General features: G+C 36.2%; 1 protein-coding gene across 1 annotated transcript in view; it reads left to right on the forward strand.

The window, feature by feature from the left end:
- PDGFC (platelet derived growth factor C) overlaps nt 1-24,989 on the forward strand; it is a 132,815-nt gene extending 107,826 nt beyond the window's left edge. The window contains exons 4-6 of the mRNA XM_061373589.1: nt 16,645-16,852; nt 22,474-22,691; nt 23,360-24,989. Coding sequence (XP_061229573.1) covers nt 16,645-16,852; nt 22,474-22,691; nt 23,360-23,476 — 543 coding nt within the window. The 3' untranslated portion in view covers nt 23,477-24,989. The remainder of the gene's footprint in view (nt 1-16,644; nt 16,853-22,473; nt 22,692-23,359) is intronic.
- The last annotated feature ends 274 nt before the right edge of the window (nt 24,990-25,263 follow it).

Below are 25,263 nucleotides of genomic sequence, written 5' to 3' on the forward strand. Positions count from 1 at the left end.
GTGCATCTAACATATTTAAAACTACATTATGAAGGTGCTGCTTTAAATTGGCCAAGAGACTTGTCATGCTGTTAAAGAAGAGGAAGAAATTTCCATGATAATGTTTGATATTTCATTACCTGGAACGGCTTATAGGGGACTTTGGAAAATCAATAATTTGAAAGCTTCCCAAGTGTGAACAGAATCACCTCTTCTCTGCAGGCTGTTTTAGAAAAGTTAATGATAATTTTACAAACTTAATATGAGCCTAAGGAGCATCATTAAGCAAGCCGTACAAAGCTGTAATTTACAAAGCTAGTTCCATACAAAACTGACAGTGGATAATTTATAGATAGGGAATGGACTAAATTTTGTGGTTAATACTTGGAAGAGTGGCAAAATACTAAGTTGATGTCATCATAAAAATCTGAAACTAGAGGGGAATTATTTTAACAACACAGTTTTAAGCAAAAGGCATTACTTCCATGCTTAATTTTTCTGTAAATCTAACTTCCTAATAAAGTGTAAGAGTATACTCACTTATTAAGGCTCTACACTGTCCTGTCTTTAAATACTTAGAAAAAGTAATCACCTAATCAAGCAATTAGAGAATCCCCAGAGAGAACCAGGAAGGCACACAACTGGCACAGGGCACAGCATAGGAGCGTTTCAGTATGGATATTTCATACCCTGCTCTGACTCTGACGTGTACAGTGCTCTCATGCAATAACGAACAGTCTGTCCTGGGCCATGGCTTCCCTACCATAAGTCGCTGGTACCTTCCACTGATATTTTCTGATGAAGTAAAAAAATGACAGCTCTTTTCTGTTTTATTGAGATTTAGAGGAGAAAAAGAAAATAATAGGTTACATGAGGGGACATAACTGACAATGATTATAGTGCCAAATTGTCATGGTTCGATCATTCTGTTTACAAATGGGATTCCTGTGTTTTTTTGTCAGGAGAGCAATTGTATTTTAAAGTCATTCTAACAATACATCAGCTTGGATTTATTAATGCATGCAATTTTAATGTTCATTATTTCTATTCAAACAGTGATAAGCACTCTATTGAAATTGCAGTAATAAATAATGTTAAACTTTATAATTTGTAGGCTTTTGAGATCTTTGGATGTTATTAATCTAGTTGTTACTGGTCAAACAGTATGGTTGGTGACAGATATGTTTTTTTAAACAAGCAGTTCCCATTGCCTTCAATAGTAAATACTAGGTATTGGAGTCTGAAAAGGAATGTCCACATAGAATTGTAGAATAGTTAGGGTTGGAAAGGACCTTAAGATCATCTAGTTCCAACCCCTGCTATGGGCAGGGATTCCTCACACTAGAAGATGTCATCTAGGGCTCTGCCCAACCTGCCCTTGAATGCTGCCAAGGATGGAGCACTTAAGTCTTCTTTGGGCAACCTGTACCAGTGCCTCTCAAGATAAGGGCCACATTATCCAAATTTAAATAGATTATTTTTTTAATATATTGATTAATTGGCAAATAATTGTTTCTCTGTATGCATTTATTACACTGAGAATAAAGTTCTGCCCAGTGAGACCTTATTTCACAGTTGCTATCTTTTCCTCTAATTTCCTAATTGAGTGAATTGTACACCATGGACCAGTTTCAGCAATGAAGTAAAGATTGCCTGGAAGAATTTAATTCTCATGGTAATTGGGTTAAAACCAGTACTGATCTTATCAATCTGAGATCACAATCAGTGTTCATCTCAGAGAAAAAAGAAAAAAAAGTTTAATTTTCTATGGGAGAAGTGGAACAGTGGAGAAAAAAAGAAGAGTTGTCTATATTGTAGTCTCTTAGTAAAACATCCTTGCTTCTAAGAATTCTCTTTTACAAGATGTAATAGTTGCTAAGGAAGCCTTTACCTAATACTAAACTATTGTTTGAGGAGAATCATAGAATGGTTTGGGTTGGAAGGGGTCTTAAAGCTCAATCAGTTCCAACCCCCTGCAGTGGGACACCTTCCACTAGACCAGGTTGCTGAAAGCCACATCAAGCCAGGCCTTAAAGACTGGCAGGGATGGGGCAGCCACAGCTTCTCTGGGCACCCTGTGCCAGTGCCTCACCACCCTCATAGTGAATATAACCTTAATTGTTAAATAGCAAAATGCCCTCCTTTGACTTTTTAACTGAAATATAAACTTGCAAGGGGAATTTTTACTCCTCTAAATTCAGTCAAATTACATTAAGCTTATGGTGATATACTTGAAATGACAACTTTTTTGCCCTCCCATTCCACAAGTGGTTTGTGAAACCAGGACATGTTCACACATCATGAATCGTTCATTCAGTTCCTCATGTTAGCAAGTGAGACTGCACAGATAATCCAAATGATACAAACCAGCTTCAAATTAAACAGGAAATAGTGGAAGGTGGCTAAGAATACAATAGTACCATATTCTTGGCAATTAGGTATCTTAAACGTATACTCATTTACAAAACCGGAAAAGATTTTCTCCAGATACTATGTTGACTCTTTTCTGCAAAGCATGGCAGTCATAGCAGTCCATTTACTTGACTTTGTCATTGCTTTATAAGCGGGACTTATGCAATATGTGTTAATTATGTTTCATTTTTCTTACTGAGAAACTTCAGAACAAGTAGCTTTTCTTTAAACAAACAGATAATAGCATGGGGCTTCACTGTGTAGGGCAGGTGTAAGAAATTCCACCAGAAACAGCCACACAGATCTCTTACATGTTTGTTATGATCAGTGAGTATTCATAATCAGAGTTTCCTTGCAAATTTGCCTTTTACTTTTCCCCTTTTTTAGTTCCGTCTTCTGCAGCAGATTGTAATAACTGTCCCTTATGCCCAGGAAAAAACATACTCAAGTGATTGATGCTTGTAAATAATGCCTTTTTAATATCATCTTAATTTATCTTCTTATTTGACTTATTTGCGAAACTGTTTTGTCAAGCATTCAAATAGGCATAATCCATCATAAGGTTTTGAGGCACGCTTTCCGTCTTGATCAAAGGATAAGCTTGTGGTTAGCCAGTATCTTTCGGTTTAGTAGGCTAATGCAAAAAAAAACCCTTTGTGTAATGTTGGGTTCAACAGAAGGAAAATTGTGTCTGCAGTTCACAGAAAATCATATTTTTGTATTGGCTGGAAAATTCAGGTGGAACCAGTGCCTCACACTCTGGGTCTTTATTTAAACTGATAATAAACCCCACATCTAACCACTTCCTAGGCTGCAGTGAATAGCAGCCTGTGAAACCACAATTAAAGCATGGAAAACCACAGTTTTAGATGTCTGTGTTCTGTAATTAGTTCCATATATTCTACATGAAATCATCAGAAACGCCCAGTATTCCTGAATCAGTGAATGGGGAAATTAGAGAATGAGGGAGAAAATATTTCAAGGATAAATACAACCAGAAAAGTATGTTTCACTGTGTAATTATTCATTTTTAAACAGGTATTAAAAAGCCCCTTTTTCTGATAAAAAAGAGTACATGTGAGAAATAGAATCAGTAGGCTTTACAAATATCTTAAAATTATGCTTTGAAATAAAAATCTTTCACATTCTTTAAAGGTAAAAGTAACTTAGGCGAGTAGTTTGTATAAATGGGTTAAGATTAGTGCAGTGTTAGTGTATGGCATTTCCTTTCTTGTGCAGGTGTTTTGACTTTGTACCCTTACAGCACAGTGAATATTTAAAAACAGAGAAGTAATGTGAAAGGAGATGCAGCTGTGTGCGTGCACAGGGAGATCCCTTTAAGTCGGTGTGGTAGTGTTAGTCCTGGCCGCAGGAGTGGGGCCATAATCAATGCCTGAACAGACTTGTTTAGCACATTACAAGGAATATTAATGGCCTAGTTGAAAACATAAGTCAGCGTGATTTTTTCCCTTATTTCTGCTACAAAGAGTGCCACCCTTACTCATATTATGGTAACAAGCTGCAATTTATATAATAAAATATATATATGTATCAAAAGGCTTGATCTAGTTGACCAGATTAGTCAGAGATAATTTGCCCACATCTGTGGACAGTGACAGTATTATAACTGAAGTTCTTTCAGGCTTAATGGAAGTCAACTGCTCTACCAACAGTCTTCAGGAAAAATATTTGCTCCACAACACACTGGATTTGTTAATAGTATGGGTTTATTACTTGGCAGATTTCATCTTTCCTTCTTTTCTTCTTTTTCTTTTTACATGTGTCAGGGAAGGGGCTGGGAAGAAATTGCACGCACAAAGCAAAACATATTTATAAATTCTAATAAAAGTAATTAGACTGATTCAAGTATTTATTTTTTCATAAAAAGGCAGTTACTTGTAATGGTGCTTTAAAATTCAACCTGTTCTATTTTAATACATTTGTTCATGCTGTAAGCAGCATAAAATTTCATGGGAGTCTACTTTAAATAGAATGAAGTAGTCTGCCTTCAAACCATCTTTGAAGGATCCATTTTAAATAGCAGCCATAGAGACTGAAAAAGCAAAGCATGGCAGAAATGTGTCTACTTTTATTTTGTAGCTTATGGTAAAACTGTCATCTTAAATGGGTTATATTACATACTGTTTTGAGGCTTAAAAGAAATCATAAATGATACCGCCAAAGGAACTTCTGCTCCCATGGAGCCAACTTTCATTAAAAGCCCGTGACTCCTTACTTTTCTTTGAGAGAAAGTAGCTAAATTGTCCAAAATTGGAGCAGTTCCATTAATTTCAATATTCTCATATGAGTTAAGGGCTTGTGGGTGGCATGCAACAAAACCCCCAAAGCATATATTTCTATCAAATATTCTATATTTAGGTACACAGGCATACAAGTCTTGACTTTTAATACAGCCTTGATAGAGTAAATCTAAAAAATGAAAATGTACAAATGGAGAAATTATCACTGAGGAAAAAGGTGTATTAGAGTTTGGTTATGTACACAGAGCAGTTTTGGGTGCATAGCTAGTCAATAGCACAGATTTTAAAATGATTTAGCATTAATTTGTCTCTAGAATTCGGCATTTCCCTCAGCATTTTGCATGTTTTCTAGAAACAGCAAGGTTACCAGAGAGATACTATGCAGTGCAATCACAGAAATTCAAGGCTGCAAGGGAACTCAGTGGGATCTATTCTGAGCCATTGTCCTGCTCTGAGCGTTCTTGCTAGGTGTTTCTACTGCTCCTGAAGTTAAGTGACAAAGATTTCAGAGAGTTCTCCAATCATCTCTTGTACTGCTTTACATAGTATGAAATTCTTTTCTAATATGTAACATAAATCTTTCTTGTCATCAGTGGACTAGGGAACAGCTGATCATCTGCTGTTCTCTTACATGTTTGTTATCGCATCTCCTGTCAGCCTCATCTTGTCAAGATTAAAGAAACTTGTATCACTAAATCTTTTATCATAGTGTATGTTTTCTTTTTTTTCTTGCTCTTTCCTCTAAATGTTAAACATTAAATGTTCTTTCTCTCTGCATATATCTTACAAGCGCTGGAGATAGACCTCAACATTATTCCAGCCGAGACTTAGTTGGGAGCTCAGTAACCTGGCTTTATGGTGCTGTTCTGAATACATATGAATAAGATTTGCCTTTTTTGTGAAAGGATCACATTACTTCCTATTCAGGTTTTGGTCCCCTGTAACACCATTTATTCGAATTCAGGACTTCTGTACTCATGATTTTGCATTTATGCTTTTAATGTTTTACTCCTAAATGCAAGGATTTTAAAAATGTTTTTCACTACTTTCTCTTATTAAGCATACTTTCCCAATTAATTTTGCCTTTTAGTTGTTGTATAATCATGTATACTATACTTGTGTTATATATGAAAGTATAATGAGATGGGAATTAAAGAGATATAGATAGTGGAAAATATGTAGGTAGAAGTGATACAGCTGAACGTTGAGAGTATGTCAGGACAACATTATGGTTAGCAGTATAGGGTTGTAAAATCTAGCTTACAAATTATAAATCTGGCTTGTTCAGACAGTGTGAGAATCTTGGTGGGCAATGTAGCTATAGTCTCTACCGCTCTGAGTTTTGACAAGTATGGTACATATAAAACAAATTTAAAGTAAAAATGTAAAATATTTGTCTTCACAAATCTTAAAATATGGTAATTTCTCACATTTGATGGCACTAAGAATGGATACATGAAGACAGAAATGAAGTTCCTTCCTATAATGTTTTCTTCAAGGCCTTTCTGCCTTCAAAGGAGGACAAGCTCTGATTTGCAGTGTTTGCTGTTCAGGAATGTTGGGTGTGTTCCTTTTATTGTGATATGAAATGTACAGAAACCTGTTGTGGAATGCAATTTAACATGTATACTGAAGGATCAAATTAAAATTGCATGCACTGTAGAAGTAATTTTCATTGTCCTTGCCAAATGCACTTTCCAATGGTAATAAACAGTTATTCTTAGTGTTTAATGTTGATGAACCTCCTGTGAACCTACTGGGATAAGTAAACATTTTCTTAACAACAGCTACCCATTTTTAATACCTAGAGGGAACTTAAAGAACAGTTCATTCCCTGACTCCAAAAACTTGCTGTTGTTCCCTTTGGTTAAGCTTTCTATAAGTATTCATATATTTTGAGTAAAATGAGTAATTTAAAAAAAGGGCTGCAAACACGATGCCCTTTAATTATGGCTGACCACATCCCCTGTCATAGAAGAGCATACAAAAACTTTCTTCTGTTCAGAACAGCTGCACTTATGTTGACTGTTTATTCCTCATAAAGTGATCTGTCGTGTAAGAACTAGAGCTTTGTGTGCAGAACAACAAAAAATCCTTCTGTAAATCATAAATGTAAGAGATCCAAGGGTGTTTCCTGTATCAATTTTGGGGGTGTTTGTAAACTTAGTGGTTAATAATCCCTGTAACCCCATTTGCAACAAGATCTGAGCAAAGATTTGTTGGACCCTATCTACATGCTCACTGCAGGCTGATTGTGGGAATCTCCTTTTGCATTGACTTGTTTGTGGCTTTAGCATTACTGCTTGTTCAGTTATGATGGTATTACTCCTTTTAGATGATAATTTTGCATTTTAAGCATAATTCAGATTGTTCTGTTGCAAATCCTTCTCCTAACTGAAGTATAATCTATTCCACATGGGAGCCTACAACAGGTGTGTATACAGGACTTTCATAGTATCAAGTTTCAAGGAAAACTGAATCTGTGGTGGAATTCTTTTCTTCCTTTCTGTTAAAGTTCAGCTAACTCTTGGAGCCTGGGGTCTCCGTACACTAAATATCACTTGTGATCTGAACTGTAAAAAAATGTAGTAGGATCTCACAAATACTGATAAAATAGATTATCTTTCTTGCTTCTGGTATTTGTAATATAATTCTTTATAAAGTTCCTGTCCTAGAAAGGAATTGTAGGCTGTAACACAACATTAATCCAAATAGGACATTCTAGAAAATATCATTTAATGGACAAAAATATATCAAATGTAATGCAATTGTACTATATATATAAGGAAACAATAATCAGGTTCATCCAACAGAATTGCTTGATAGGGTATATAATATTTATACATCTTTATTATTGATCCTGTGCATTTTTGCATTTAATTTTATATTCACAAAAATAAAGGTAAAGGTTTCATTTACACCAGCATTTTAAAAACAGTTCCTACTCAGCTGTCTACTCATACATGCATTCAAGTATCTTGGACATCCATGAAAGAGTATTTTAGTGCAAAGTGTTGTTATTACTGTTAAAAAAAGTCATGAGGTACCCTACTGCCTTAAACACAAGCACAATTCAAGCACAAAACAAAAACCAGGTTAGCTCAAGCTTGTGGCTGAAATGTAAAAAGGTGATAGTGGATATATTCAGAAAACTGTGAAGTAGTGGAATAATGAAGAAGTAGTTTTAGAAGGGTCTCTGTAGAATTTTACTTTAGCTCCTCAGTGAGAGAAGTGTGAGGGGAAAATGTCTCATTCATTGGAAAATACAGCCAGTGATTAAAATAGAGTTCTGCCCTGGAAATGGGTGTAAAGACTGCAGATGGCCCTTTAACAATGAGAAGATAGAAAAGCAGAGGATAAACTTTAAATGTCCTTAGGATGAGTAGTTTGTTGTATAGTAAGAAAGAGTTGATAGAAAGGTGCTCAGATAGGGAGGACAGAGTTACTATTTAGGAAAATACTCTGTGTTTTCAAACCTTAACATTGAGGAATCAGTCACAGTCCCAGGTGGTGTGAATAGTTAAGCAGCTGTCCTGAACCGAGGTTTGCCAAGGTGGAAGACTGCTGCCAACATCTGCTACAAGCTATTTAACCAAACTTATAGCAAGTGCTTATAAAAGACGTGCATTCCCTCGCATGTTCCACACATTCAAATGGTTCATTGCAGCTGTTAATTTGTTTAGGACAGTTCTGTGCATATAAAAAGCTTCTGTCAGACTTGGAGATGATGATTTCTTAGACATCGGGGGGGTTTTGCTTCTTTTAGCACCATAATGCAAGCACAAGAAACATCACAGGACTTTCTCCAAAGATTTGACGATTTCTTGGTGAAAGAAGCTGTACTTCAGTAAATTATTTTGGGGCTTCATTTTGCCTATACACAGTCTAGTTTTAGGGTTTTTCAGCAGGTACTTTGTACAAACACACACACTTTGTATTCTTTGAAATGTGTGTATAGACATTACTGTTGCCTGTGGTCTGAATTAGACTAAATATTTTATTAAACATTCATATAATACAAGAAAGAAAATTATCTACTGCATTTTATTAAATTGCACTTATAGTCCTTTCTAGGTGCACATGCATGAGGTACATAAACGTCTAATTAGTTTTAAATGTATTTCATGTTTGTTTTGAGAATATTGTAAGTCAAGTTTCTCTGGAGTTCAGAAATCTAAATATTTTGCCATAGTTACTAGGATACAGAAGGTAGACTTTTTCTTATGGCATATGTATACACTTGCATGGAGTAGGGAGAGCTCACTGTAAATTGTCTTTAAAGCCTCATTTAGAAGAGAGTGATGCATAAACAAGAAGACAGTGCTCACTAAAAATTAAAGTTTTCCAAGTAGTTACGGGTAAGATACTATTCAGCTGCAAGTACTCCATAGGAACCAAAACTCAGGGATTATGTACTATGAGACCTTATTCATTTAAGACTAAATGTTTGCTTTTAAGTGCTTCCTGTTCAACTCAATGCGTCAGGACATGCTTTCAGAATAAAGCTGAATCTTTGGCTACTAAGTCTAAATTTGTCCAAGTCATGAGAGGTCGTTGAGTTTTCTCTCTAGAATCTTATTCAGGACAACATCCACAAATCCCTAATGTAAGCAAATATAATAAAAACCCATGTAAAGGTAAAAAGGCACCAAAACTTGACTTCTCTTGCAACTAGCAACCTGAATCTGCAAGCTTTATGGATTCTAGAGGTTGCAGAGATTGTACGCTTCATGTTTTGAGACTCCTGCAGTTGCCAGAGATGCTCATGACAGAGCTGGGAAGCAGAATGTATTTTTATGCATATATAAACACACATATATGTGTATGCATATGTGATTATAGATATTTACGATGAGAACTAATGAAATTACTAAAGTGTTTTGAAAATGGCTCCCAGAGGTTATTGGTATTGATAGCATTCTCTAAGCATTTATGAGCTTCCTCTAGATACGTGTCATCTTTGTCTTCACAGAAGTGACACACCTCTGTTCTGTATTTTGACGGGTGTCAGCATGCGCAGGCTTCAGGCAAAAAGCTGTAATTTGCTAGTAGAAAGCTGATGATTAGTGACATCCTGTGCTATTTCCATGCTGTTCATTTCCTTGAGAGCATCTCCCCATTGCTTCCAGCACAATTAGAGTAACAGGCCTTAGCTGTGAACTGCACAGAAACTCTGTCCAGGGCAATATTTAAAACTTTTCCAAAATGTATTTTATCTCAAAACTTTAACCTGAGGAAATGTCAGGGTGCTCCCACCACTACTTCTACACATCTTTATTCCTTTATTCACACCTGTCACAAGCAGAGACAGAAAGGCATGAACATACTCATTTCCCTTGTGACATTTCTCCTGTTGGTGGTTATGGAGAGTAGAAATTATGCACAATTTGGGAAACAACCCTCAAAGTGCTGTAACAAAAATACCTATGTAGAGTTTGGAAAGCTGTCTCTGGTTTTAAGGTATAGTCTGGTGCAAGCGCATGGATACCCAGTAAATAAGGTCCTCAGTGAGATAAAAGTGAAGTCTTGCATGTATATGAAGGGAAGCTAAACAAACTTTTGATAATCAGTGTTAGCAAAATGTAAGAACAGAAAATTCCTGTGAAAGCAAAAGAGCTGGAGGTTCAGTTAAGTAAAGAGGGGGTTGTCACCCTGCATTCCAGATCTCGTGCAGAAGATGATTAGATTGAGGAGAGTTGCTGTCCCTACCTGTATTTCATGTGACCAGAAAAGGTTAAGTCTCTGAAGTGAGGAGAGTTGAATAGATGCATGTTTATTTCAGTGCCAGTGGAGCTTAATTTACCATACCTACATGCTTAGCAGCCCTGGGGCTGCAGTGCCTCTCATGCAACCATCCCCACTGCTGTGGCAGTTATTGTAGCTAAAGAAGTAAGAAGTGCTGAAATGGATGGGAACTGTGCTGGCCTTCCTGGCTTCCATCTCTGTCACATGCAAGTAAACATCCGTGCCTGGTTCCTGGGCTTTGCAGTCTAAATAGATTATCTGCCTTTGCTCCTTCTCTTTTTTTATTCCCTTGCTGGAGGCACAAGAAAAGGATCCTGGAACTTGATTTCTCTGCTTAGGTGGTTGCTCACCAGCCCAGCTACAGATCGTCTCCACTTCCTTCTACATTACTACTTGAGCAGGACTCGCATTTTGCATGGCAGTGGTGCAGGTTAATGTTGCACAGAGAAGATGTCTTTGCAAGTCACAGACTTTCACAAACGGGTTAGCTGTTTTGTACAGCATACATTCCAGCAAGTAGACGTTTGTGCTTTTTCAGGTAGGTCAGGATTTCTAAAGGCTTTTCAGTTATTACTGCATGTACTTACGTGAGAAAAGAAAGACCTGTTGTTATGCCAAGAAGCTTCTATGTCCTCGGGGCAAACTCAGGAAGAGCTGGATATCTGCTCTCCTTCATAGCTTCTAATGATGCTAATAGGAGGGCTACCTGTGATTATAAAGGCAGAAAACAGGCTTTATTGTGAGTGCTACAAGAATGTGCATGTACTATTAGTTTTAAGAGCATATCTTTAAATCTAAGCAGGACTTGGAGTGTTCCTGTATAATAATTATAAAAAAAAAAAAAAACCAACAACAAAAAACCAACTGTCAGGATATTTCATTAGAAGAAATATTTTACTTCTTTCAAGGTACTGATCCTAGTTTGTTTTCAGAGGTTCCTCTAAGGTTTTCTTTGTTATAAAGTCCCTTCTAGTCTGATTAAACAATACCAATGTTTGATAGTTTCGCCAACCTATGCCAACTGATAAATAGGTTTTCACTCAGAAAACTGCTTTACAATGTTTTCTTGAAGACAAGAAATTAAGAAAATGGGGATTTCTTTTGTGGGCAGGGAATTATTTTAGATGTATTATTCACTGCTTGTAAGTGTCTTGTCATGCCAAGTATTTGACTCACTTGTTTTTGTTGTGCCAGTCTTAGCTAAGTGATTGCATTATTAAACATGAAATTCCTCACTCCTGGCTCCAGCAAACTAGCAAAATTACTTTTCGCCTCACCTTTAACTGGAAGAGGGTAATAGCAGTACTTTGACAGTGCTGTCCTTATCAGACACGAGAAAAAGAGAGGTTTTGCTTGGCTTACGATGGTGCTTAAGAACTGATTTTGTGTGGATTGTAGTTGAGTGCTGTTTTGTTCTGAATTTGTTTATCCTTGGAGCAGGTTCAGTGCAAGGAAAGAACAGATGGATAGTGGAAGAATGGGAATGGTTATAACATACAGTCTCATATCCAAAGTTTATCCTTTATCTGTCTAAAATACTTCTGATTCTTCAGATAAACCAATAATGAGCATTCAGTAAATGATTATTGTATTCATACTTTCATAGAACTTGTGAGGTCGAGGAATTGATCATTTTACTGATCTGATCAGGCTGTCACAAACCTGCATGCTATGAAATCCCTGGTGCCAGAGTGGATCTAAAAATGTTTCTGTTAGCAGCTGCTGTGCTTTTGGTTGTGACAGCTTAGCTGTTGGAGGTCTGTGCTGTGTGAATAAGATTGTGATTAAAGAGAAAAGGAAATGAGAAATACTCTTGCAGAAAGATTATTTCTTGTTTGTGATACAGCCGTATACACAGTCATGCTGGCGTAACAAGGAGATGTTACTGCCAGATGCTTAACACCATGAAGCTGTGGCCTAAATACTGTGCTCAGGATCACACAGGCTGTATGTGTCAGAACAAGAAATTACAAGTCTTCAAGTTAGGCTACTTACTAAATCATCCTTTAGGTTTGAGCTTCAACTAGGTAATTTCAAATTCATTTGTTGCAGCTTTTGTTCAGATTTACTGCTTCACTGATGGTTGTCTTCTTATTTTACTTCTGTAAGAAGTAATATTTCTTATATTTCTATAATACTTCTTATTTTACACTATAAGAGCATCCTACACTTTCCCCTTTGAGAAAGAGACAAGATGTACTTTTGATTCTTTTAATAAGGCAAAACTAACATTGTGAGCACCGTAAAATGCTTTTTATTCCATAATTTTCTTTGGGGTACTGTTGTTATGTATAATCTTCAGGGCTGGATAGTTTTGTGAAGTTAGTCTTTATATATTACCTTCTTAATTTTTTCCAAGCCCATATCTTGAACTTTTGCCTACATTTGGCCTATTGGCCTGTCTTTCACACTTGTAAACTCCATAGGGCATTTCTATGAGGGATTTATTTTGATAGAGTGAAGTATACCTACAGAAATACAGTATAAACAGGCCTAATCAAAATTCTGTTTGATCCAACACTAATTGTCATTCTTGGCTGTTCTGCCGGGCAGCAGAAGCCCTGTGTTTTCCTGAATCATTTTAAATGACAAAAAAGATGCAACTGTTTGGCTCTATCTTGGTTTTAAACATGTTTATTCCTATTAAAATAAATTGAAATAGTTTGCTGGGCCCAAAACAAAACCCGTAGTGTTCTGTTTACGAGAAGAATCACATTAAAATAAAGAACTTGTTGATGTATTTTTGAAACTGTCTCAACAGAAATTACTCATGCATTGTCAAACAAATAAAAAAGTGGTCTCAAGCCTAAAACACTGGTACTAATTGAGTATGTGCTGCTGTGACAGAAAAAATGTTTTACTCTCACTTAGTAGTTATTGTAGAAAGTCTTGGAGAACACCACTTCCCAGCAATGTCTCCATCAGGAAAGTCATTTGAATAGCTGCTATACTTAAGCAAGTGTCTGCTGTCTTCAGGTATATCTCCCCTGTCAGATAAAGAGATTTCTGTTATATCGGAAGTTGCTTGTGTGCTAGCTGACCTGTTAGGGGAGATACAATACAGTTCTGTGGAGTAAGCTAGGTGATGCCAGCTATAGATGTATAGCTCCATCAACTCTGTGCCGTAAAAGAGCTAGACTTTATTGGTGGTCCTCTTGTGAGTCATTCACACCGCTGTCCTGCAGTGAAATTGCATCTCTGAGACACACTGAGTACTGATGTCAGTAGCAGTGCACAGTGAGTGGCTTGACACCAGTCTGTGTCAGGCATGTAGGTGGGTGCAAGGGGCAGAGTAGGAATGTTGAGATGTAGATTACATTCTAGACATGTAGACTTTTATCTGAGATTATTTAGTTGGAAAGGGTTGTAACAGAAGTGATAGACTTTCTATATAATGTGAGGGAAAGCTCCGTTTAATGAACATTTAAGTATTTTGAAGTTTCTGTTATGATACTGCATTTCAGAGTTATGCTGCAGTTTTGTATTTGCTTGCTCTAAAAAGTATGTCACATCAATGAAGCTGAGTTTTAATTTCTTGCATTGAGTCATTTCTCCTGATACTGTCTCTGAGAGTAAAACCTTACTGCATGTGTAAACATTTCCTATGTAGTGCAAAAAAAAACCCGATTTTGAGAAAGCCAAGTGAAATTATAAATTGTATAAAATTTCAAGATACAATTTTAGTCGAAGAGTACCATTTATGCTGCCCTGGACATTCTGTCAAAAAGGTCTAAGTTATAAAATAATATCTGTTAGCAAGTAAAAGCAATGTAGAGTATAATTTGAATTGCCATTTATATTAAACAATTTACTGAATTGAGATTTCATAAATGTCGTTACTATGTTATAAATATAAATTACTGCTTTTATAGCTATATGATACCAATTACCTTTACTCTTTGGTACATTTTATCTGTCATTTAAATTGATTAAATTAAGAGATTATTGGGAAAAACATTCTTAATCTTGAGATTTTAATTACTTTTTTTCTAAAACATTCACCTTCAAAGTTGTGCAATTTTGCTGTTTTGGTTCACTGTAAGAATGATTAGAAAGTGATGACAACTTTAATTGCATTACCATTAAGTGCAATGATTCACCATATCCTCATAACATTTTAACTCAGGTAAATGCTGATTGGATCCAGAATAACGTAAATCGATGAGTTAGTTCTTGCGAAGTGTGCATGTCCCAAATTGTAAAGGTGGAAATAGATTCTAGACCAATGGGTTTTCATCTGGAATCCATCTATTACATTGGCAACAAAAAATCCCTGTAGAAGTGAGACACTGAAGTAAATTCTTTAGCTGGAAATGAAACGGAAGACAATTTTAATTATTTTTCTTTTTCATCAGTCACTAGTTCTGCCATTTGATCCTTGTTTTGTTTTTCACCTTAGCAAAACCCTTCACCTTCAAACCAGGAAATGTGACTGTTACAAATACATCCTGGTGGAGAAAAACAGGAAGAAAATTTTTGGAATTTTTGCTTTTTTGACCATCTGAATTATAGTGTCCAGCAGTATTTTGAAACTTGCTGAGTATAATATTTTGCTAAAAGCAAATATTTAACTTATGGATCAGATTCTGTTACTTTATTATCATAACCTAATGGATAGATCAACATGTTTTTAATGTGGGCACTAAAGAGATGAAGGAAAGAAATACTTTTAAATTTTTTGAAAACCACCTTCATTCAGAATGGGAAGCAACTACTTCACTCACCCTATTGGAAATGATGCTAGATTAGCAAGATAAAAATACAATAAAATTAATAGTGGTTGCACAGTAGATCTGTGTTTTTAATTGCTTTTGCAAGACTCCCTGTTAAAAAGCAGCACAAATTATTCTAGTGACTGCATTTCTGGAAGATGGAGAGAGAAAAAAGCTTGAAGCAAAAATTAAGAAGGGCATGGTGGTTACTTCCATTTGCTGCCCTTTCAACCACACAATTAGCTGAAACCTAAGATGCATATTTAATATAATTGAGAGCACAGAAAGGAAAATATAATTTTTGGTATCAAATACAGCTATCACAGGCATATGTATTTCAGAAAACTGCTGTTTAGTGTGTACTGTTGCAAGGATTATTTCATTATTTTTCTTGCATAACTGTTACATTTCATATAAATTTCTGTGAGCATTTCATAAAGGTAAATGAATGCAATTGATCTGACTACAGATGAAAAAAATACAGTGTATGCACTTCATATTAGAGTACTGAGAGTGCCATTTTTGACACTAAGTTTCATGAGGATTTTTAAATAGATATGTGTATATATATATAAATGCATAATAGACAAATATATAAATATATATGGAAATATTGTACACTACTAACAGGCAGTGCACAGGGAAGGGACAAGAAGCATGCTAGCTCACTTATTGGAAGAACATTCAGTCCTTCGTTCTTAATTATGTTGTAGGATTGTGGTAGGAAAATTCAGGGCTAATCGATGCTAATTTTAAAATTGGCTGTAGAGTAAGCAAAGCCCTAATTCTCACATTGTTTGAATTGCGTTTGACTGAGTACCCCATGTCCGTGAGTTTCTCAATGAGATCTGTGCTGTGGAAAAGTACATAGACTCTTTCAGTGCTCAATTTCAGCATTTAAGTACTTTTGATATCCTTGGGGAATGTGTTTTACTTCTTTTTAAGGGAGAAATAATTATAGTAATGTCAGATGTTGTTAATACTTCATTATTGTTTAACCAGAAACCTAAGTGCTGTGTGAAACATCTGTTAAATGGAAGTGGGGCTATTTGCAATCTTTGTACTAGGGTACATTCATATTTTACATTGAAAGATCAGAAGACAAAATTGTGGCTGATTTCAGAGGAAAGGCAGCATGTGAAATATATGTTTCCTCAGATTTCTTGAGTGTTACAGTAATTACCATTAATGGGGCCGTATTTTCAAATGACTCTTTGTTCTGTTTCTAAAATAGAAATATGGTCTGTCACTCAGTGAACTTCTTCAAAGAACAGGTATAGTGGCATGCTATCCTCAAAGCTAGGAATGTAAGAAGTGGGAAAACTGTCTAGTGGAAGTTTGTTTACAGTTATTGCTGAAGAGTAATTAGGTACTTTTTGACTCGTGTCATTTGTCTTATAAGGTAAACTGTACATTGGAAACAGTCGAGCCACTTACAAACTTTCCCAGATACATAACTTCATAAAGTATAGCACTTCATCAAAGCAGATCCATTAATCCTCTGATTGGTACTCTTCTCTTGGCTTTGATTGCAGCACCACACGGAAGCACCTAGCCCATCATTGCTTCCCCCATCATCTTTACCATTAGATGTATTAAACAATGCCGTTGCTGGATTTAGTACAGTGGAAGAGCTTATCCGGTACCTTGAACCAGATCGTTGGCAACTGGATTTGGAAGATTTATACAGGCCAACGTGGCAACTTCTTGGAAAGGCATATATTCATGGGAGGAAATCAAGAGGTAAATTACTCTTCTTTCTGGCCTTGCAGCTTTCTCCGGGTATGTTTTCTTAAGAAACAAATTAAAATGTTAACAAATTAGCAGTAATTAAGAGCATTGTATTTTGGTTCTGAACTTTGTATTTTGGTTCCAAGAGAGGAATATGTTAGAAATACAGCAGAGATCATTGTTGTTAGCTGTTCTCACTGTTACATGATTTGAAAAAGGACAATTAACTAAACTCAGAACGTAAAGGAATTTAGCAGGATAAAGTAACACAGGGATTAAAAAAAGCAGGCAGGGTAGTCTTCTGCAGGGAACCTGAGAGATCTTCTCCGCAAAGTAGGAGGGCATCTTAGCTGGGTGACAATATCTAACTTTGTGAGGTTTTTTTCTTGTGGAGGGGAAAAACTTTATTTTGTGTTTGAGGTAGGGAATTTCTTACACTTCCTGTATCATTGAGTGACTGGTTTATTTATTTATACCGTATGAATTGAGAGCCATTAGCTGAGCCTTTCTCTTCTATGATACCTTATGAAATCCCTGTGTCCATGTCCAGTTGGATCATGTATTATCAACTTAATCATATATAAAGTAGGTTACATATTTTGAGACGTGTGGAGCTATTTCTTGTTCAGCAAGACATTTTCTTCCATCTGCATTTGGCACTCATGAATTTTCTATACCATATCATCCAGATGTTGCCCAGTACTTCATGTTTATGGATACCATGTGGATGGATAGCATGCAGGCAACACCACCTTCCTTGCCCATCATACAGCATGAAAATGAAAACATATGAGCATAAATTAATAGACTCCTGTATTGACAAACATAAGCTAGGTTATCATCTGATCTGCAAGAAAAAGGGAGGAAGTAAACCCTTCCATAACTGAAATGTAAGTTTTTGATAGCTAATTCTTGGATCAGAGAGTAAAAATCAACCTTCTACCCTACCTGTTGCTACAGCGATATGCACAGCAACTGAATCAAGAGCCAAAGAGGAGAAAATCTATTTAAAAGCTTTCAGCAATGGACTGTGCCTTTCAGATAGTCATGTAACACTTTCCTACTTAAAGGGATTCAGTATTTGCCAAATGCATGCCATAAGCCTACAGTAAGTGGGAGAAAAACAAAATGTAATTTCTGAAACCTTACATAAACTAAAATGCAGGTGTTGGATAACATCTATATAGACAAACGCAACTCCCTGCAAGACATATCTTAGAAAGAAACTATCAGAGTAAATCTTTTAAAGACTCCTAATTAGATGCTGAAATAGATTTTTCCACTGAATAAACATATCATGGCATTGCCACATTTATCGTTAAGAGACCACCCTCAGACTACATTACTGAGTGTGTAATGTAATTGCCTGAGGTGGAAAATATGTCCAGTTGAGATGACATAGTCTGAACTGTTAGGTCTCTCCAGTAAATAGGGAGAGCAAACCTGCAAACATTTTTTTGTTCTTTTCTTCTTTTTTAGTGCATGTTACTTCTTCCAGTAGCATTCTTTCTGTATTTTAGAAGTTTTTAAGGAATGTTTGGGAGAAGTGCATGCCCTAAAATTTTTGGGTTTTATCAAAGTCTTTGATTCTGTAATCAGATCAGTTTTATTATTGCAGTATTTAGTAAAAGCTAAATAACTGTCCTGCACTGTCCTGCTTTCATAGACAAACATCAGTTTATGTCTAGATTAAATGAAAATGTAATTAATAGTATATGTTACTTTATGTAGAGAATTTTCCTTTACTCCTACTTAATAATTATGTGAAAAAGACTGTATTTAGACAGCCTGAATTCCATAGAACTTCTGTATCTGATGTTTTCTCTGGATAAAATGCTTCCAAAAACTTCTAGCCAAGAAAGAAGAAACACTAAGTTCAGAGGCTTTGATGTCTAAATATAGTTCTAAATTCTTTTATAATATTAAGCATACTTAAAATACATTTTGCTGTGCAAAAAAAAATCATCCCATCACTTCCCACAGAAATCTATGCGTAATCATTACAGCATATTTTGAATTCTGCTTAAGAAGAAGAAAGGAGTCACAATACAGCCATAGTCCTTATTAGATGCTTTTCTCATATAACTGTGTGTCTTTTTCACTCGTCTGGGGCTTTGCCCTGTCCTATTGTAGGAGCCAGTGAGAAACTTACACTCCCAGGAATACCTCCAAGGTGCTTAGGAATAAAAATCAACCTGCTGCTAGCTGTGCCCACACACAAGTGCCCCGGTCAGTATTTGTTTTGGCGAATTTGGGAGCAGCACCCAGCTGGAAAAATGTTCTGGGAGAGCTCCCCATGGTACTCCGTAGCGGTCCCAGAGGGTGCCAGACCATTGCATTGCCAATTGCAGAACACAGTTACTTTCAGACTGGTGTGAAAATGGATTACTTCAGTTGCACATGCCAGTGAAAGCTCACTTTTGTAATAGACTTTACTGTAGTCCTACCTGCATCTACATTTTTTTTCTCCTTTTTTTCCCTTCTCCTCTTATTTTAGTGTTTCCCATTCATGTGCTACTGCAGAGCCTCCCATTCCTCCCAAGCTAGTGCTAGACAAAAATAACTTTGACTGTTGTGTCAAACATGATACATGAGTGGAAGCCAAGTTGAAGGAGTGTTTAAATGTTCACATTATAACAGGTACTGTAACTCAGTGCACTTGGGAAATCCACATAACCTTTTATTGTGGTTAAGTAAACACTTTTAAGGGAATATATACATTCTCTCATCTAGCTTTGTGCCCACAGTGTGTTAAAATAAATTTTGGACAGACAGATACTCTTTGAAAAAATAACAGCTTCATTCACACACTTCAAAGAAGTGATTATATAAGCACTAGATAAATTTGCCACAGACCTTTTAATGAAACTGAATTACACAAGGTAGGGTGAGGGTTCACTGTGAGGTAGAATAGCAATATACCTTAGTGCATTGTAAAACACGGAAACCAAACATGGCATTTTTCATCTCTCCTGAAGCCTGTTATAACAGCAAGGCACACTAAAAGACACTTACAAAGAGCTGATTGTGTGTTCTTCCACAGAACTTTTTTAAAAATTAAAAAAAAATTAAAATTAAAATTTAAAATCAGGTCTGCAGGGTTCAAATTCATTTCAGTTTTGAGACAAATTGCGTAATGCAGTTGCTGGTCATTTTAGTGTATTGCTCTTTTCTCTATGTTATACATACAACTAGTGCAACTATACATTTCCCTAGTACAACTAGGGAAATAAATGCATTACTCCACTGCTTTCATTACTCCACTGCTTACGTTCCTCCACTGTTGCCAGTAGGCAGGAGGTAATGCAGAAGCACACAGCCACACAGGCATATGTCTGCCACTGGTTGTTGGGCTTACTGGAAGAGGCATCAGCTCCCAGCTTCTGTTTTCAGTTCCTCATGGTGAAGAGCTGAGCAGCAATTGTGTTAGGCCGCATAGGCTTAGCTTCTTGAAATTCACTGTACCAAGCGTGTCAGTCTCTGTAGAAATCTACCAGATTAGCAAAACTAGCATTTCTCTCATTATGCATTAGGCATTTTATCTTAATTTAGACAGTTGACTTACTATATGTTTAAAAACATAACGGGAGAAAGTACTCCTCCATTCCTGTCCACAGTCCATGATTAATGGAAGTAGACATGTCCACTGTCTAAATGACTCAGCCTGCAGCTATTAGTTGATCAGAAGAGCTTAAATAACTTCTAATTTTCAGAGAGAATCTCTCCCCCGGAAGTTTTGTCTCTCTTTTCCTCTGCTCCCTTCTCAGCTTTCTCCAAGGAATGCTGTTGCAGTGTGGGAGGCAGGCTGGCATCCTATCAGTAATTTTATTGGAGTTATTACAGACTCCTTGCTCTTAAAAATGTGATTGTTTATTTAGGAGCCTATGTTAACCTGATAGTGATGGAATGAAGTGCCCCAGCTTGGCATTCGCTGTAAGTGCAAGCAGAAAAAAGGCTTCAGTGTGTTTAACTGACCTTCACAACAATAAGCCCTTACTTATGGATACCAGTATATGAATATGGTCTGCAAAAGAAATCTTTGAAGAAATCTGGAATGAAACTGCTACCCAAAGATCTGCTCCTGGGACAATACTACTGAGCATCTCTACTAGAGAAATACAGCTTCTAAATTCTCTTTGTTTCTTACATGTTTAGCTAGAATTGAAAGGTGTTGTCTTGCCTTGGTAGGGTGAAGTTCTCCTTTGTGATCTCTAGCGGCTCTTCACACAGTAGAGGGAAAAAGTATTTCTCTAGAGGGTGATTCAGATCAGGAAAATATTTTAGTTTTATTTTATATCTTTTTGTTTACAAACTGCTAGCAATAACGGCAAAGTGTTTGACAAGTAATATCAATGCACTTGAGTAATTTTTTCCCCTAGTTTCTTCTCGGTTTAGCTCAAACCCAGTTGTTTTTAAGGGCTTTGCTCTGTTCAAAACCTCTATTTCAGTTACTTCAGTAGCCATATTATCATCAGGTTTTCTTTTTCTTTTTTTTTTTTTTTTTTTACCAGATAAAGTACCCCTGTGAATTAGACATGACTTCTGTTACTTATTGGCTGTAGGTTTGGAGAGGACAAATGATCCCAGATTGTGATCATTCTAGTCTGGCTTTTCTGAAATGCATTGCTTTTCACCAAAAAGAAAAAGAAAAAAAAAAGGCTAAAAAGTATTCATTTTTTTCACTAAACAAGTCCAGTGTTTTTCAGTCTGAACTGAAGACCTGTTATTTCTCAGCTATGCAGCTAATGTGAACCTAAAGGAGCTTGGCCTGTTTCAGATCTTTTCATGAGCTTGGTGTTCAGCCAGTGGCATAGTGAAACTTTAGTGTGATACAGTGGAACCAGTTTATAGGGAAACAAGTGCCAAATATTAATATCTTTAACTTGCACTTCAAGTTAGGTGCTTACAAGGAGAAGCTGTATTTTATTTAAAGCACATTAAGTGAAAATAAAACTTAGAGAAGCAACAAAAATACGTATCTATGCTGCTGTGATGGAAGAGGGGAAAATGGAACCTACCAATAGTTATACAGATACACATATTTGTGCTTTTATTTGTTGTTTGTACATTACTCACTGATTATGACTTCTTGAAGTCCATGGAAGTGTGTTCCTCTTAGATATGAATTGTTTCATTCTTATACTTACATCATCCTTGCAGGGAAGCAGTAATTCAAATTTCAGCAGGGAAGAAGTTTGAATGCTTTCTGCAAATGAATTTAAAATGTGTTTGGAGGTTTTCAGGATTCTTAATTGCTATGTGTGTTTTTCCAATCCAAAATTAATATAGAATAGCAACACGAGAGTTCAGCATATGAACATGAACAAAGGGAACTCCATTATGGTTGATTTGATAAAACACACATTGGAACATAGTAGCCAAAGCTTGCTTTGTTTTATTTGAACCAACTCTACCAGACTTATAAAATAAATGGTGAATATTCCTATACAACAATAATTCCATTTAGGTTACATGGTATTCCTATAACTGCAGTATTAGACTTGTGTGCTGAACCTGTACCACCTGCACAAAAATGAACTTTCCTCGAGTATTCTGCGCTGCTGAAGTTGGTTTGCCACCAATGAAGTTTGGTTAAGAGTCTGAAAATCACCAGTTTGTTTGTCTTTTTGCAGTGGTTGATCTCAACCTCCTAAAGGAGGAGGTGCGGCTGTATAGTTGTACTCCTCGCAACTTCTCAGTGTCACTGAGGGAGGAGCTGAAGCGAACAGACACCATCTTCTGGCCATTGTGTCTTCTGGTTAAACGTTGCGGTGGAAACTGTGCCTGTTGTCATCAGAGTTGCAATGAATGCCAATGTGTACCAACAAAAGTCACCAAAAAGTACCATGAGGTAAGTGCTTTTTTTACATTTGCATGTTTGGAAATACTGAAAGCGAATTAAGGAATTTATTTTTACTATAGGAGTGCACCACTATATTTTCAAATTTTATATATTGTGCTTATAGTAATTTTTTTTTACCATTTTTATGAAGTGTTACATAAAAAAAGGCAATATCTCCCTTGTTAAAATACTTTTCTGTGGGACTATTAAGTCATTCCTGAGGTATTTGTTTACTGGTGTAGTTCAGATTCACCACAGCCACACCTCCTTGTTCAGCTCTCTCTAGTGGTAGATGTGAACTTTATGAAGGAACAAACACCTGTCCATTTCCATTATAAATATATAAATAAAAGCATTTATTGTAGAATTATCTATTAATTCCATTAGGTTAAGTATGCTATTAGTCCTTAAATAAATAGAAATATGAAACTGCAAGACTCTTCTTTGATAGAAGCAAGTATCTGCTCAACACGTTTTAATTGGTTTTGGAAAGGCTTGAGGTAGAAGCAAAAATAATAATTAGTGGGTGGAATAAATTAATAAATTCATCTGAATAAACCTATTTCTTTTAATGTGCTTTCTGTCACCTAGTGTGTTTCCCGTGCTATCTAACTCCTAGACTAGGTGTATGATGAAGCATTTTCTGTTTTCTTAATGTTTGGGTTCTTCACCTTCAGGTTCTTCAGCTGAAGCCAAGGATTGGTGTTCGAGGATTGCATAAATCATTGACAGATGTACCCTTGGAGCACCACGAGGAGTGTGACTGTGTGTGCAAAGGGAATACTGAAGGATAAACATGATTCAATTGTGCTGTTTTCTTTCAAAGCACATTCAATCAATGGCTGATTCTATTATGGGGCTTGTGCATTATCTCCTTCTATAATCTCAGTTGTTTGCTTCGGGGATCTTCCATCTTCAAGATTTACAGTGAGCTCTAAAAAGAGGAGAAGCCAGACTGGGATTATATGTTGTGTGACAGCTCTGTTTGGAGGCCCACTAAAAGGATGGGAGAAAGGCATCAATGAGGGATTTAAAATAAATGTATTGTTTTTGTTTCCCCACAGTTTTCTTAACAACACATGGATTTAAATTTAGGAGTAAAAACAAAGTTAGAAGGCTCACATCATGGAGACTTGATCCTGCTGGTGGTCTCATTTCTACAGCTTCAGTGCATCTGGCCTCTGAAAACACCCAAAATCTATCTTTTTGTGTTCAACTACTCCTATGTACTCTAAATCAAAGCATTCTCTGTTGTATAAACTTGGGTTAAAACAGACTGCCTTGTTCTGAATTAAACATAATTTGCCTAATGCTGGTAGGAAGGACTGGATTTTTCCATAAGCTCTAGTAAAGCTCCTGCCTTTTAGAAAGAAGACTGGACAACAACATGAGCTAAGGAAGCAAACATTGAAAAGAACAGCGCCTTTATTCTTACTACTATGGCTGATGATTTTTTGTTATTTTTTATCGTGTACATTTTTATACTCTCCTTTTGACAACATAACTATTTGCTTTTTCTAAACTTGTTAAATATATCTATTTTTACCAAAGGTATTTAATATTCTTTTTTTTATTACAACCTAGATCAATTATTTTTTAGTTTTGTGAGACTTTAAAGCCAGATTTGTACAGTTGGAGGAACAGAGATGTGGTAACAATGGGAAAAGGAGCATCATCTCTTTGCAGTTGGTCACTCACAGTGAAAAAAACACCAGTTTTTACCTGAATGCACAGGAATAATGCAGAGACATGTGGATGAAGCTCTAAGCTTGCTAGCTGCATGACACTGAAAATATGAGAGACAGATGTTACTATAAGAGGTTTCAGAAGCTGACTTTGAAAATTCCCTCTCTTGATACTGGCCTTTGTTCAGGCAGAAAAGAAATGAGCATAGATAGATGCATTCTGGCTTGTTTAACTTCTTTTAATTTCTTGAAAGTAGAATGATCTACAACATAAGAAGCCCAGTGGCTTGCAGTCTTCATGATGCATCATGGTCATGAGAAGGCGGCCTTGTTAATGTTGAAGTGTATGGTTTTCCGCTGACAGTTATAACTGTTTAAGTACTGTTCACTCACAGGATCATAACACTCTTCACAACAGTTCGATGAACTATGGGTTTGTTCTTCTGTACATTATATTCCTTAACCAATACCCTTATTCTGCCCTATGCAAATTGAAAAGGAAACAGTAAAGTATTTTGCTTGTAAAATGCTTTAACATTATGCCTAGTTTATTTTTTTGACTATTGGATTTGCAGATTGTAATGAATCACCAAATAAAGTAATAATGCTAATTTTGGGAGAATAGGTGTTTCTGTGTGGTTGCATATTTGTATCTGTTCAATATACAGTAATGGGAGAAGTTAAAGGTGATTTTCTATTTACCATTTTAAAAATCAGTTATGAAAACAGGTCTTCTGTTACCAAGGCTTCCACTTATTAAATCTGCTTTACTGTAAATCCACAAGAAGAAAAAGAGGAAGGAATGTGATGCTATTAGCATAAACATTAAGAATGTTCAAAATTGTGTCGATGTGAAGCCATCAAAGTGAAATAACATCTGTTATTGTTTCCACCTT

The sequence above is a fragment of the Neopsephotus bourkii genome, unplaced genomic scaffold (assembly GCF_033783945.1).
Source record: "Neopsephotus bourkii isolate Nb327-2 ecotype Australia unplaced genomic scaffold, CSIRO-AGI_Nbou_v1 NB_168, whole genome shotgun sequence".
NCBI classification, from domain to species: Eukaryota; Metazoa; Chordata; class Aves; order Psittaciformes; family Psittacidae; genus Neopsephotus; species Neopsephotus bourkii.